Source organism: Puccinia triticina, chromosome 2A (genome assembly GCF_026914185.1).
Source record: "Puccinia triticina chromosome 2A, complete sequence".
Taxonomy (NCBI): domain Eukaryota; kingdom Fungi; phylum Basidiomycota; class Pucciniomycetes; order Pucciniales; family Pucciniaceae; genus Puccinia; species Puccinia triticina.
In genome coordinates this window covers 4,041,097-4,055,648 of record NC_070559.1, presented here as the reverse complement: position 1 = coordinate 4,055,648, position 14,552 = coordinate 4,041,097, and the positions used below count along the sequence as shown (strand labels likewise).

General features: G+C 48.7%; 4 protein-coding genes across 4 annotated transcripts; 2 read left to right on the top strand and 2 right to left on the bottom strand.

The window, feature by feature from the left end:
* Window positions 1-240: 240 nt before the first annotated feature.
* Window positions 241-3,842, bottom strand: PtA15_2A412 (uncharacterized protein; the record flags this gene model as incomplete). Its single annotated transcript, XM_053166432.1, has 13 exons — window positions 241-532; window positions 620-736; window positions 815-1,049; window positions 1,116-1,230; window positions 1,318-1,578; window positions 1,662-1,693; window positions 1,757-1,880; window positions 1,964-2,075; window positions 2,204-2,342; window positions 2,422-2,539; window positions 2,622-2,661; window positions 2,827-2,873; window positions 3,024-3,842. 13 exons carry the CDS (start codon window positions 3,840-3,842, stop codon window positions 241-243), a joined length of 2,451 nt encoding a protein of 816 aa, XP_053017654.1.
* Window positions 3,843-4,985: 1,143 nt separating this feature from the next.
* On the top strand, window positions 4,986-5,967 carry PtA15_2A411 (uncharacterized protein; the record flags this gene model as incomplete). The annotated part of the gene is made up of 4 exons (XM_053166431.1): window positions 4,986-5,046; window positions 5,123-5,280; window positions 5,368-5,746; window positions 5,843-5,967. The coding sequence occupies 4 exons, from the start codon at window positions 4,986-4,988 to the stop codon at window positions 5,965-5,967; spliced, it is 723 nt and encodes a 240-aa protein (XP_053017653.1).
* Window positions 5,968-6,509: 542 nt separating this feature from the next.
* On the bottom strand, window positions 6,510-10,061 carry PtA15_2A410 (uncharacterized protein; the record flags this gene model as incomplete). Its single annotated transcript, XM_053166430.1, has 8 exons — window positions 6,510-6,812; window positions 6,899-7,489; window positions 7,581-7,799; window positions 7,864-8,274; window positions 8,345-9,425; window positions 9,504-9,772; window positions 9,840-9,975; window positions 10,051-10,061. The coding sequence occupies 8 exons, from the start codon at window positions 10,059-10,061 to the stop codon at window positions 6,510-6,512; spliced, it is 3,021 nt and encodes a 1,006-aa protein (XP_053017652.1).
* A 399-nt stretch (window positions 10,062-10,460) lies between these two features.
* On the top strand, window positions 10,461-13,506 carry PtA15_2A409 (uncharacterized protein; the record flags this gene model as incomplete). Its single annotated transcript, XM_053166428.1, has 5 exons — window positions 10,461-10,688; window positions 12,884-12,928; window positions 13,005-13,133; window positions 13,209-13,337; window positions 13,402-13,506. The coding sequence occupies 5 exons, from the start codon at window positions 10,461-10,463 to the stop codon at window positions 13,504-13,506; spliced, it is 636 nt and encodes a 211-aa protein (XP_053017651.1).
* Between the last annotated feature and the right edge of the window lie 1,046 nt (window positions 13,507-14,552).

Genomic DNA, 14,552 nt, shown 5'->3' with positions numbered 1-14,552 from the left:
GCCACTCCAGTGAGAACACTCCAAATCCACTGCCCCTCCTCCTCAAGCTCAAAAACACCAAGCTCTTCTTTTCTCCTCTTCATCACCTCGGGTCAAAAATTCTTCAGAAGTTTGTATTGGGTGTTTTTTGTCAGGAAAAATTAAAATCTCAGTGAGGGCTTCATTTTTCTTGGTAAGTAAAGAATTTCATTAACCAAACTATTGAAATTACATATTTTATTCTGCTTAGTTGAATGTATTTTAGGTTCTTTCTATACCCATAACTCTGTTGTACACCTGATGCTCTTCTTGACTGAGCTTAGCTAAATCAACCTGAGCCCATTGTTGAAGAAATGTCCCATATCCGTGCTTGCCCTTTTCTAGCCCTGGTGGATCAAATATGTTGTCAAGGGATTCATCTGATTTGTTCCAATATGTCTTCAAAGGCTTTTCAGGGATGTCAATTCGTAAGGGGTGTGCCTCAGTGTTGAATACGTAATCATCCAATGACACCAAGTCCGGATCAGAAAATAGAAGATAGTAGTATTTGAATCTGGTGTTATTCATACAAAATCAGAGTGAGCTACCCTCCTCTCAATGTTTATTCAATATATTTTCAAGCAAATAGAGAGATGCTTACGTCTCAGCTAAAACAAAACTTTGTTGTCTATCAAACCTCATGGGTGGCCAAGCATTGACATCTTCCAAGTTTGCAAAACCAAACTCAGTCACGCAGGCTTCCATCCAGCTGGTAAACCTGGGTGAAATGAGGTCAAAGTGTTTAGTTGGAAACACAGGAAGATATTTTCCTACAAAAATCGTAATTTAAGCTTACATCCTCCATCCCCTGTCTTGCCATTGTTGGTCCCCAGTAATCCGCCACATGTAGTATACCGACCTGTAAAAAAATTTAAGAGTTTTAGCATTGAAATTCATCTGGAAGCTATAGAACTTGAGTAGTTTGGAGGAAAATTTGTCTTGCTCAATTGTCTCTGGCCGGCCAAGATAGGAAGGATTGCGGAGTGTGGCACCCTGCACTGGTTCTGGTTTCAACTCGCGAAAATTTTTGCCTGATTTTCATTTTGACCCAAGTATTAGCTCTAAATTCAAATCAAAAAACATTTCCTGAAACAAACCTTTGTAGAGGACTGGTTGCCATCGCGCGGGATCATTGTTGTCAACAAGGAAGATCTCATCTGGGCCAACTCCAGTTTTGGTTGATTCATACGCCCAGACGCAGGCATCTGTGTGCTATGGAGAAGATATTGAATGTCAAATTCAGACATATAGCTATGGAAGGTGAGGACTTGAAGCTATGAAATAAAAAAAAAAGCTAACTCTCATGGCCAGATTGAGGTCTTCCTTTTTGTGCAAAAGCTGAGCTCCTAGCCCAATTGTTGCACCAGCAAAGCAGGTAAGATGGTCTAGGGAAGGCCTGAAATTTCCCGACTGAGAATCACCAATGACAGTAAGATTTTTGCCTCCAGCTGACTCAATTTCGTAGGTTTTTATAAGGTACGTGCGAGCAGAATTCAATGCAGAAGTGTACATCCTGCTATACTGCGAGTGTGTTCCGCGTAATAACTGATGCTGCTTTATCTGTGTGAGTTTATGATGCAAAATTTTGTCAGATTATTAGTGCGCCAATAAAGAAGGTGAATCAAATTGAGCATGTGCTCAACTAAATATTCATAGTAACTATCAACCATTGCGCCTACAGAGACAAGAACACTTGATTAACATCCATTTGAAATTCTTATTAGCAAAAAGAACTCACCAAATGTGTAATTTGCGTCCACCATACTTGCAGAGTCAGGATCAATGACTGTGGGAAACAATGTACCCAGCCGGCTGGGAGAGAGCCATTGTTCACTATCCAATATATCAATTATCTTATGTGCCTGATAAAAAATGGTTTGAATTAAGACTAGGCTGTATCCAATTATTATGGTGTAAGAGATAAATCAAAATCTGAAAGGCTGACCACATCAAAGTAAAACCCTTTTGATGTCAGCTGGCTTAATCTTGTGAATTCCAATGTCAATGATCCAATGTCTGAAGTAACAACCCTTCCAACATTTCCCCCAAGTGGATTCCTACAATTTATGATGGCGTGAGAGGGAATAAATGGATTGTAGGAGATCAAAATTTTGGAAAATTTCATTTTGCTTCAGTCATAATGGACGTAAAACAACCACTATAGTAGAAGAAGAAACCAACTGACGAGCCTATTTCATATTGGGTTTGTGGCACTCCAGAAGATGTCCCAAATGCAGGTAAAAGCCACTCCGCCAGTTCTTCTGCCCTTTCAAGCATTAACTTGTCTCCTGATAAGTCATAAGCAGAGAGAAGACCACCCAAATCTACATTTTATAAATTTGTATAAGTATCCTGTGCATCAAGGTGATCTCAAGGGTAATGGGGATGTTTTGCTTGACTCACAGCGGATCACAGTCTCAAAGAGAGATACCTTGGGATTGTTTGACAGAGAGTAACCTAAACCCCTGACCTCTCCAACTATTTGCCCCCAATCAATAGCCTTGACATGAGTTCTTGCATACTTTGTAAATGGTTTTGTAAGACATTCAACAAAAAATAAGAGAGATGATCAATTTGTAAGTTTTCATCTATGAAACCCTCACGTTGTATTCTAGTGTCAAGTTCATTATAAGAAGGGTATCACTGGAAAGAGAATAGTGTTGGTTAGTTCTATTTGGGATGGCTCAGTATATATCTTGTTTTATAAAAAAAATCCATTTTATCAAAAAATCTCTAGTTTGCACGACAAAAGTCTGGGAAAATGGAATGAGGCCATACTAGTAGAAAACAAGAGATATCAATACTCACAGACAATCAACAAGTGTGGCACCCCAGCCGCCGAATGGATCTTCAAACTGGTGGGATTTCACACATAAAGAAGTCAGAATAGGGAGATCAGAGAAGAAAAAAGTAGGATGTGAGTCAACCACACTCAGATAAATCCCTCAATCTGACTTAGTCATTACCACTTTGGATTTATCAGGCCTAATTATTACTTGACTCACCCATCCTGATACTGGTCTTAATTCATCATGTCCCCATGCCCTGGCTTTGTAACCCTCCCAGACGTGTTGAAATCCACGTCTGACCCATCCCTGACGCTCCAAGCGGTTAATCCGATCCGAATCCGTCTCCCAATGCGGTTTATCGAATCCTGGCCACTGTATTTTTGGTACATTCCCTTCTTTAATCCTTTCTCTGCCCTCCCAGACATAGCTAGTATTCAACCCGGCAATCAAGTGTTTAGGAATGGGAGCTTTGAGTGATTCTTCCTTCTCTCGTAAGAGTTTATGCGACGGCCAAATCGGTATCGGTGGTGGCGAGCTTCCGCGGGATGAATCAATCGAGTTAGCGGGAGGGAACCGATTCCTGCTGAGTTTGTTGGTCAGGAGAACGCCATTGTGGGAAGTTGCTAGCCATGGGGAGTGGGAATCCCGGAGTGGTCTAAACCCGTTTCGCGGGTCGAATGGATCTTCGAAAGTGTGATGCAGTACAGGCAGATTCATCAGTTCTTCAGGGGTGTATGTGTTGATCAAGTCGGGTAGGCCTGCCCCAACGGCATCTGCCGCTATCGGTGCACCGGTCTGTGGCAAAACCGGACTGTCTGCTTGACTCAGATCATCAGTCCAGTTTAGGGACTGCTTAACGCCCCCAACAGGTTGGCGCGCCAACTCATGAGGAATGGGTCGATGGGAATAAGAATAAAGGTATAAGCCTAGTGCCGAGGTGAATGCGAGCGCTAAAAATATCCGGAATCTGGACCGGACCGCGACGGGGTAGACACCAAGCACACTATAGGGCTCTTTTCCAGATTTCAAAGGCATGTCGGGCAGGAATCAGGCCCACAAGGTAAGCTTATAGCAAAGTGAGCAGAAATCACGATAACACCAGGTAACTGGAATTGAACAAGGAGCCTGGGACAATGTGTGGTTAGCCAAACCTACCTTGAAACTTAAAGGCGTGCAAGCATTGGAACAAGATTTTGTACAATTTACCTTCTCCCAGAATTATTGCTGGTTGATAATCGCTACTAGAATCCTCACCAATTCGATATAGTCGTCCTTGGTATATTAAATTTTGGTTGACTGATGTAAGCTTTTGTGGGATTTGCGGCGAAAGACCTCCAGGCATTTATACGCGGCCCTATAACATTTACGGTCGTCGGCAGTACTAGTCACTCACAAAGTAACATTGACGATGAGGTTTCGTATGTATGTATGTAAAGGTTTCCATATGTATCTTTTGCAACACCACGTTGAATAAGGTGGTCTCCACGTAGATTATAATTGACTTTTGTTATTAAATGTTTCCGCTGGCGTTGCGTACACAGCCGGGTGATTCGAAAAAATCATACTGCCCCGGCGACTCAGCCGGACCGGCGGCCTCCCAGTGCCGGGTGCCTGCGTGGTGATAGAGGACGCCCTCGTGGCGGGAAGCCAACCCAAGCCAATGGCGCACTGCGTTTAGGGTTTTGATCCGGTGCCCTGGAAGCCGGAATTGGCACCTGTGAACACCCTCCAGCCCCTCCCGGCAGCTGGCCGACGGTCCAGGCGAGGAGGTGTCCCCCGGATACGTTTTACATGAGGCGGCTTGGTACAAAGGCTCTCCGGGGTCCTGTGTCCCCCTCCCGGAGTGCGATACCCACGGTCCTCCCCGCGGGTACTACCCGGAGAGCCCGGAATCGGGGGTCAGTCATAGCATGACCCATCCCAGTTTTGTTAGCCTCGAGAAGCCAGCCACATCCGAAACAAATACCTCAAGCCCAACCTGCAAACCATCGTCACCCTCGCACAAAAAAGCCATCCCGATATTCCCAATGAGCTCACAGGGAGAGGTCTGTACGTATCACCTCTCAATCCACTACCTCACACGGGCCGCCTTGTTGTCTGTGCTCTCGCTGCTTATTGTCTCTCGAGTATTAATTTTGGATCCTCACCTTCCTTCCCTCTCCCCACCATCATCCGACGATGCTCTCACTGCGATTTTCTTGTGCTCCACGCTCAGCTTGGGAAACCCTCCGTCGGCAGAGTACGTCTCCTATCTATTCATTGTTCTAAGCATCCTCATTTATAACATCATGAGCTTTGTTTCATCTCATTCTTAGTCCGCAGCCTGGAGAATACATTGGAATCAGAAATTACCACCTATGCTAAACTTTGCACCTCCGTCTCAACCGCTTATAGCTCAAATGGGAAGCTGAGCGAGCGAACCATTTCGGAATCTCGAGAGGTTGAAGAACGGATCGAAGATAATCTGAAACAAGTTCGTCTCTCCCTCCCTCCCAAGAAAAAGAAGAAAAATATTTAAACCTGAATCCGGATGATACTGACAAGGAGGTTGTAAATGTAGCTTTCATTACAAGTAGATCAAATATACAGACTGCTCCAAACGAGCTCAGTTGCGCCTACAGGATCGATGACGCACGCCTGTAACCGACACAAGGAAGTCCTCCAAGAGTACGAACGAGACTTCAAACGAACGAGGACCTCCCTACGCGAATGCGAACAACGTGCATCCCTACTCTCCTCGGTCAGGTCCGAAATATCATCCTTCAAGTCTTCCCAGATCGCCTCCGAACAAGACCGCCATCTCAACGATAGAAACTCGATCAACTCTAGTCATCGGCTGGCTGATGATGTCCTCGGACAAGCCTACGAAACTAGGTACCAGTTCTCTGCCCAACGTCGTTCTCTCTTTAATAGTAACTCTCGGATGGGCAACGTGATTGGTTAGTCCTCTCATCTCCACTTTTTCCTGAATCCTTTACCTCATATCCTGATTGAATTGATTTTACTCGTAACGCTTCGGCTCACCCTCTTCACAGCTGCTGTACCGGGAGTCAACTCGTTGATCAGCATGATCAACTCACGAAGAAGACGGGACACCTTAATCCTTGCCACCGTTGCCGGGGGTTGCACATTCATGCTTCTCCTCCTCACCTTTCGTTAATCCCTCTATTAGCTCTTCTCTCCATTGTACATTGTATATGTACATCACATCAGCTGTTCGCCCGATCGATATCTTATCCTCCTTCGTCCTTCGTTTTTTTTTTTTTGGCTATTTACAAGTTTAGAAGCACGCCCACCCACCCCTTTTTTGTATTTGTGAAAACCCGTTGAGTCAATTTTTAGGTTCAGTTCTTTTAGGTTCAGTTCGTTTGCCTTAATTTCTTCTCTTCGCCTATTGTTTGAAAAGGCCCGTGTATTACAAAGACACATGAAAGTGATAGTAACTTGGGCAACCGCATTCATCTTTGATATCTGGATTGCCATGGTGCGAACAGGAAGGTGTTGCAAGCAAGTCAAATGAGCTAAGCTCACTACTGTTTGACGAGAAGAGAGTCGACACATTCGTTTAGGAGCAATACATATTAGTTGGCATCCGTAATAAAATGTTAACAGGTGCTGTCCAGTTGATATCTATTTTCATTTGGAGAGGGAGGGTTCACAGGGATATTGAGAGCATGGATGTGATAAATCTATGAAGTAAATTTAAATGACTACTTTGCGTCTCTTCTGGGTATTTCCGATCATCCCACGAATCTCATCGACCGACTTAAGGTCCGGATCATCAAAGAACCGTTTTCCTTGCTGCTGGAGATCCAAGGATTGGTTCAAGAACTTTATCGCCTCGACATTGTAGCCGACCATCTCTCTGTGTTTGGACAAGCGGGTCGAGAGCTTCTTCTGGATCGAATTGATCGACGTTTTCAAGCCATTGGTCGCAGTGATCTGGGATTCGTGCGTCCGAAGTAGAAAGAACAGGATCCGGCAGACTAGAGGGATCGACCAACCCTGGATACGTTTACGCAAAGCAAAGGTCTTATGATTAGTTCCTAGTTCAACTTCAATTCCAAAATTGTAGAGAAAAGGGTATTCACCTTCGAGATCCAATGGTCTATGTGCGTGAGCAGCATTGTCACTTGTGCAAAAGGTAAAACCAGTAATGCGTCTTCAAGTGCCGGTCGTGGCACTTTCTCCACCACCTTAAGCACATATGCATGAGCAGAGATGTTGTTGAACGCCGAGAAGATCGCACTCCGCGCGGGAGGAGCCAACTTTTTGGCCATAGCTGGATCTTTCATAGAAGCTTTGACTGATTGGTAATTTGCGAACGCTTCCAAATCTTCGGCTGCAAGATTAAGTGCCTCGATTATCTTCTCACCCGCCATCTGAGTCTCGGCTGTCTGTTTCAATACTGCACCAGCCTCCTCAACTTCGCCCTCCTTTCCACTCTCCTTCAATTTCTGCTGTCGCACTGCCATCAGGTCTGCTTGTTCGTTTTCTTCTTGGTTATAGAGCCGTTCTAGCTCTTTTTCTCGTTCTTCTTCAAGGAAGAGTGGCTCGTCGGTCTTTTCCCAAATCCGAATCGACTTATCAAACGAACCGGTAACAAGAAACTTGGCGTTGTGACTGACGGCGAGCGAAGAAACTTCTTTATGATGACCAGTGAGCGTTTGAATATTTTCAAACTAAAGAGCGTTGAATGTGTGCAAAAGCGGTGTGATCAATAAATCTGATCTAAGCCACATAGACGAGCTGATTGGAAAATCAACCACGTACCTTGTCTCCATCCCAATACTTCACTAGTTTATCCCGACCGACGGTCCAAAAGTAATGCGAACCGCTTTCAAAGGCCACACGCATCACACTTTCTTCATGAGCGAAAATTGATTTGTGACAATCTCCAAAGTCAAGACCCCAAATCTTGACATTCTTATCAGCAGAGCAGGTGACGATGAGTTTTGAATCAAACGAAATGTCCATGTCTAATACCGGAAGCTAAAATCCAAGAATGCATACTTAGTGTGACATGCAACCGACTAGCGAATCGGACGGGACGTACCTTGTGACCATAGAGGGATAAGAAGAATTTCAGAGTGTCTTGGAAAAAGATCTTGACCGTTGAATCCAAAGTTGAGACTGCCAAGAATTTGAAGTCTGGGCTATACCGAACACCAAGCACATCATCCGACATCTTCATCGTTTTGGAATGTGACATTGACAGAGATAATGTTTTTTGGCTGAAGGAAGTGGTATCCGAATTGTCTTGATTGACTGGTTCGACAGAAGTCTTCTTAGCCGTAAAGTTCCAGAACTTGACGCATTTATCGGCACCGCCCGTCACAAACCCTTTTCCATCTGGTCGGAGGTCGATAGACCAAATTGCACCAGTGTGAGCTTCACAACTTTGCAACAAAGCACATGAGCTGAGCTCATACAACATCAAACGGCCATCCTTTGTTCCGATCAAGACCTATTACATAAAGCATTCAAAGCTTAGACAAGTCAGCTGAATTTATTGGAAATTGATCAAGTCAACTTACATGTTTGTTACCGGGAAGCCAAGTGCCGCAGAGGGCATAGCCACATTCCATGGTGCGGATACATTTTTGAGTTTTCAGATTCCAAATTTTCAATGAGCCGTTGCTGCCACTGGCTAAAAGCTGATCGTCAAAGGACAAGCAGACTGTCCGGATATCGGTTCGGTGGCCGGGCAAGGCGACCTTGTACAGATTTTCGGCCTCCAGGGATGCCCATTTGGCAGAAGTAGTCGGCCTGGGAATCGACATTACTTCGACCGAATTGTTTGATAGAGCAAGAAGGATTTGTAATTCTGCAGGTCGCTCCGCGGAAGGAAATAAAGCAAGATTCGATGTCGGAGGGAAAGCAAAAGACGCAATTTTTCCGGATCCTCTTAGCATGATCCAGGGACACAGGCGGTCTAGCCAAGTGACTGTTTGTTCTGCGTCCGTTGTGTCTTTCTTCTCTTCAGAGTCTTTCTTTTCTCCAGATTTCCGAGTTTTTGCCGCTTCTTTCTTTTTGCGCCGGGCCTGTTTCTTCTTGACTTCTTCGACACTGCGAATCCGCCAAACTTCTACAGAACGATCTCCGACTTGGAAAGCGATAGCAATACCACTTATTCCTCCACGTAGAGTGTAATGATGTGCAGTAGCGCCTGAGACACGTTTGCCATGTGCGCCTGAAGTGTTCAAAGCCAAATTTCCGATGTGAACAATCGCTCGTTTGAAACCTTGACCATTGCTGGCTCGTTGGGGACCATTTATGAGGATATTTGATGACAATGTCCAGAGCTTGGCTTCTCCGTCTCCTCCGGTAGTTATTAATAGAAACATAGGGTCTTCTACGTTGCCATCTGGATCTTGACCGTCGCTCCGACTTGAGGGTGGGATAACAGTCACAGACCAACTTTCGGTACGATGAGCGATTACGGATTCGACTGTATGCTGTGTTTCGAGGTCCCACAACTTGAGATATGTATCCTGAGAGGTGGTAAGTAAGTGTGTTGAAGGGGGTGGAAGAGAAGTTGAGGATGATGGGTCGGAGACTGGAGTAGAACCCGATAAGAACACTAGACCAGTAATACGATTATTGTGGCCTCTCAGTCTGAACAAAACGGGAAAGGTAAGCAAGATGTATGATCGACTTTGTTTGAGTGAATACTACAGAAGGAGAGATACTGACTTGAAAAGACCACTCTCTCCCGCAACATCCCACATGATGACTTCACCATCGACAGCCCCACTAGCCAAACGTGCCCCATCCTTGTCCCATTCCAAGCAAGAAATCGCCCTACGATGCCCTTCGAAAACTGCAGTTTCTGTTTTAGATTTTGATGACCAAATCCGAACGGAGCCATCTTGATATCCAACTGCAAACCTGTCGGGGTCAGAAGGCGAACGGGCGATAGATGTGACTGGATGATAATGGCCAGTAGCATGCCACATTCCTGTCTTGAAGCGAAATCCCAACTTGAGCAAAATGAAAGAATTGGATCATTCGGCTAGGAAATGTGCTCACTAGTTCGCCCCTTTTCACATCCCAAACATACACATCTTCCAACGCTGGAACGAATACCCGCTTGCCATCAAAGAGTGAGTTCGACGTGTTGGACGCGACCAGTCCGAAGACTTCCGTGCCACCGTGAAGAAAGTACCTTTGGAAAAAAATATGAACGAGGCATACGATTTAAGCACAATGTATCCCATACAACAATGGAAAGATTACTGACGACTTGACCATGGTTATTCCTGTTTATCTCAGACTCGGGTGTAATTTGCGGGCTCGGACGTCTGATCTTGCCACGGATTTTTTTGAGGTCTGTAATGTGCATATGCATAAACACATTTGCAAGTGACTGCTCTCATGCATACGGACCGCATGTTGACATGGAAGCCGACGACCTCCCGATGTCCTGATATTGCCACTGCCTCCCTGGTCGGCGGAATGCAACCACTGTTTGACCATTCCACAAGGATTTATATGTCAAGTTAGCACATTTATCCAGAAACGTAGGGCCTTGTATTGGTTGTAGCAAACTGTTGAGCGGGTCCGTGAGGCAAGGTTGCACGGTCAACAGGTTAAGCTGCCCCAATTGTGATCTCTGGCAGGAAAAACACGGCAAGCATTGGAGATGACGTCATGTCTCTCCCATGGCCGTGTCTCACCCCAAGTGCTGGACCTCGCAACCGCCTACAAGGCGGACGGTCAACAGCTGCTACTTCGACCCCCAATGTCCTTTCTGCCCGGGCACATGTCCACTTGACATGTTTGCTCACCCAGCAGCTTTGGCGGGACAAGAAGTACCAGCTGGCATGGCCCTGCATGAGCTGTCCATCAGCCTCAGTGAAACGTCTTAGCGAGAACTCAGTAAGATTACTACACCACAAGAGCGATTTGGGCTCCCTCGGACCGACAACCCGACGACAAAGGGGCCCACGTCGGGCTACCGTGTGAAAACAGGGCAGCCCGTTGTCGGGGTGTCGAGACAGTCAGTCCGCCGTACCTCTTGACGTCAAGAGGTACGGCGGACTGACTTCGGTCAATCCGCCGCCTGTCTGCCCGGGTGTTGCCGGCAGGACCCACGGTGGCTTGACCAAGGTTGATCCACCGCCGGTCTGCCGGTCTGTTGCCGGGCGGACAATCGCTGGCTCGACCGGACGGTCTGCTGCCCACTGGCTGACCTGGTCCGCACCCGGCAGACTGCCGCCAGGTGTTTCCCAGGCCTTTGACGGTCACCCGCCGGTTAACCAACGCCCAAGATTGTCGGCAGCCCGACAATCTCACAGGCTGTCGGTCAGCTGCCCAGCATGCAAGCTGGCAGCCCGACCGTAAGAGTCCCTAAGGACAGCCGCTCGGTCATTGACCAGCTGAACCACGAAGCCTTGCATGGTCAGCTGCTGGGAAATTGAATCAAAGCAGTCCGCAGCACCCACTTTTTTCCCCCTTTGATCGGGACTTTATAATTTATGTCCCCCTGGTTTGCTCCCACCCTTGTCTCCTCCCCTTCATCTTCCCTCATCTTCACCTCCCGAGGCTCCACTCATCTCCGAGAGAGCACTCACCCGTGCCCACGAGGCCGCACCAGCAACAAACGAGCAGCCGTGGATCAACCGCCGCACGGTCAAGGTACAATTTACAATGTTGTGAATCCTAAGGATTCAAGCTCCCAACCCCTGATGAGGTTGCGGCTGAGGTCGAACCGCACACCCGCCGCTTAACTCCCTCGCCAACATATTGCTCAAGTTGTCCGAACTGGACCTGTCTGTTACCCCAACCAAATGTTGGGGTGTTGTATCTCTCTCTTTCCTTCTCGTTGTTACGCCTCTATATCACACAACTCAGGTCCCCATCCGGGGTTGTTTCTTTATCTCTTTTGTCCTGCCCTGTTATTTGACGGGGGTCGCTCACTTGTATATAGACATGGTCATAGCCTATGAAATGATTATCTGTCCAACCAAACGTTCAGCAGCAAGCAATCCGGACTGTTGAGCCGTATGGCATGCTCCGGTAGTCCGTCGGACATGAGTGAACGGTCCTCTAATCCTCGGACCCCAGATCAGTCAAGCAGTTCCCCCATCCGTCCTATAATCCTCGGACAGCGGATCGGTCGAGCAGCACCCCCATCCGGTCAAGCTGTCTGGTTGGCTTGACGGCAAGCCCTGGGCGCCCCGACCGCAGGTCCCCATCTCACGGCCGTGTGAACAGGCCCCTCAGGATGGCGGCCTGACGATTGCCTGCCCATCCCATCGGGCGGGGCAGCCCAACCGCGGGACGCCATCTCACGATGTCTCAGGCATCGCAAGATGGTATCTCACGAGGGTCGGGACATTGGCGGGCTGCCCCTGCTGCCGTCAGATATGCGGCAGCGCCTGTGGTCGGCCCGACACTGTGGCTGCAAACCGCGACACCACGACGGCGGCCAGCAGGAAGGTTTGGCCGGGTCGGGGAGGGTCAGGTTGCCGGCAGAAACGATCAGCAAACCGACGTCGGCGCACTCCCGTGGTGTAAGAGCATCCTTACCGGTGACTAGTTTAGCTCAAAATTAGCTAGTTTAGCCACCAATGTCAACCACACCGGGTGTAGCTAAGCCCAAGCTAAATTAGTGAGAAGCTTGAGTTTCAGCTACACGGCGGGGGTGCTTCCTGGCCCGCCGGTTTGTGGAGACGACGGGATCACTGGATACGTGAAACCCACGTGGAATTCACTGCTCCCCCCGTCGTCTCCACCCTCCTGTGGAAAATGCGTGGAGACAACGGGAAAGCCCGTCGTCTCCACCCGCCTGGGATTTCCACGTCAAGAATGATGAGGATTCCACGGCCGCCTGTGGGATCGCAGTGGAGCCCACAAGCACACAACATGCAGGGGCAGCCGTGGATTCCTTGTTGTTCTCAACAACGGGGAACCCACGGCTGGCCCTGCATTGCCGGTGGAACTGACAAGAATGCAGCTCACCGGGAGATTAGGGCTAATTTGATGATAACCGCCGCGGCTCAAACTTCCGGTCCGGCTTGATTACTCTGGATGACCCAGGGCAACAAGGGACTTGTGCCAGCGAGCCCGAGGCCCCTGTCGCTGCTGAGCCAACCGCCGACCCCCAACCTGCAGAAGTATGTTTTGTTTCCCCCCCCCCCCCCCCGCATCTGTTGGGTCCGATCAGACTGCACGCTGACGTTGCCTGCCCAGGACGCTGCTCCTGCATCCCCTCAAGCGCCCGCCGTCGAGGCTGTCGAAGCCTCACCGGCCAAGGCTGCTGCTGCTCCCGCGGAGACACCAGAGGAGGCGAAAGTTGAGAAGAAGGAAAAGTCCCCCAAAGTCAGCCGATCCATCTTCCTCTCTCTCTCTCTCCCAGAGCTGTCCACTCATCTCTTCATGCTTCTTTTGGTGCAGGACTTGGCCAAGCTGGCCCAACGGTTCAGCGGCCGCTTGTTCGGCGCTGTTGGCGAGAAGAAGAAAGAGCCCACAAAGAAGCCCGAGCCCACACAGGAAGAAGAGGCCGAATCGGCAGCCCCCGCTGAGGTAAGCACACTATCCCCCTCTGCCAGAGTCGCTGTTGCTGAGCAGCTTTCTTCCGCACCATCAGCCCGTGCCCGTCTCCGACGCCGCCCCACAGATTCCTGCCAACACTACGCCCGAGGTCTCGCAGGCGGCCACCGAGCCCGCCCCTGTGATCGCAGCCGCCGCATGATCCTTCCCTCTGCCTTCGATGCCTCTCTCTTCCCTTCCTGCCCCGGTTTCCCGCTTTACTCAACTAGGTCTTCATTGCGATAGAGACCGAGCTCTTGGAAAACAAGCCGAGCTTCTCAAACAACGCTGCTTTCAGAGCAGCTCTGCACGACAAGATTGGCCAGGAGGTTGTCCAAGGGTTACTTGGCCTCTGAGCCACCTCTCGTCCCAAGCACTCTTTGTCTGACGAATACGACAGCAATCATCGGACGACAAGCGAGAATAGCAGAAGACAGACGCCAAGCACGCCGGAGATTGTGCCGGGTACTCCCACCTGCGGTCATCATTGCGGTGTCAACTGGTTGATCGTTGCGCTCACTGATGTCTCTTCAGGAGTCTGGTGGACTAGTGGTGATTGTCGAGATTTGGCAACGATTGCCTTATTTTCTTGGCTCTATTTTTATTCTCTCTCCTGTTGTAAAATAGGATCTATTGTTGTTTTTCTTTTTTAAATCCATGGAATGCAGCATATTCTACCCTGTACTCCAGATGAATATGAATTGCTGCAAAACAATCCAGTTTTTATAGCTGGTGTCCGGATTGCCTGTTGTGGGCTCGACCCGCCCGTGGGTATCACGGCGAATCCACGGGGAGTCCACGGTTGAAGGACCCGTGATCCACCCGTGGGCCCGACCTTCACGTCGTGATCACAGGGAATCCACGGGGATTCCACGCGGTGCCGAAATCTGCCGTGGAATCCACGGGTGATCCTCCCGGTGGTGATCCCGTGTTCCCTGGACCGAAAGCCGCTGGTCCGACCTCGCGCGCGGCTACCACGTGGAGTCCTCGTGGAATCCGCGTGATTTCCCCGTGGATGGACTCCCCGGGTGTAACCGTCACTACATTTAGTGACGGTTAGCTCGAAGCTAACTGCCATTTCCCGCGCCCACCACTCAGCTCCACCCCGCGCAAGCCGAACCGATACGGCTGAATCGCTGTCGCTAAGTTAGTTTGCAACAGCTGCGAGTCAAAACTTGCGCCAACATAGCTCGACCGGTAAGGATGCTC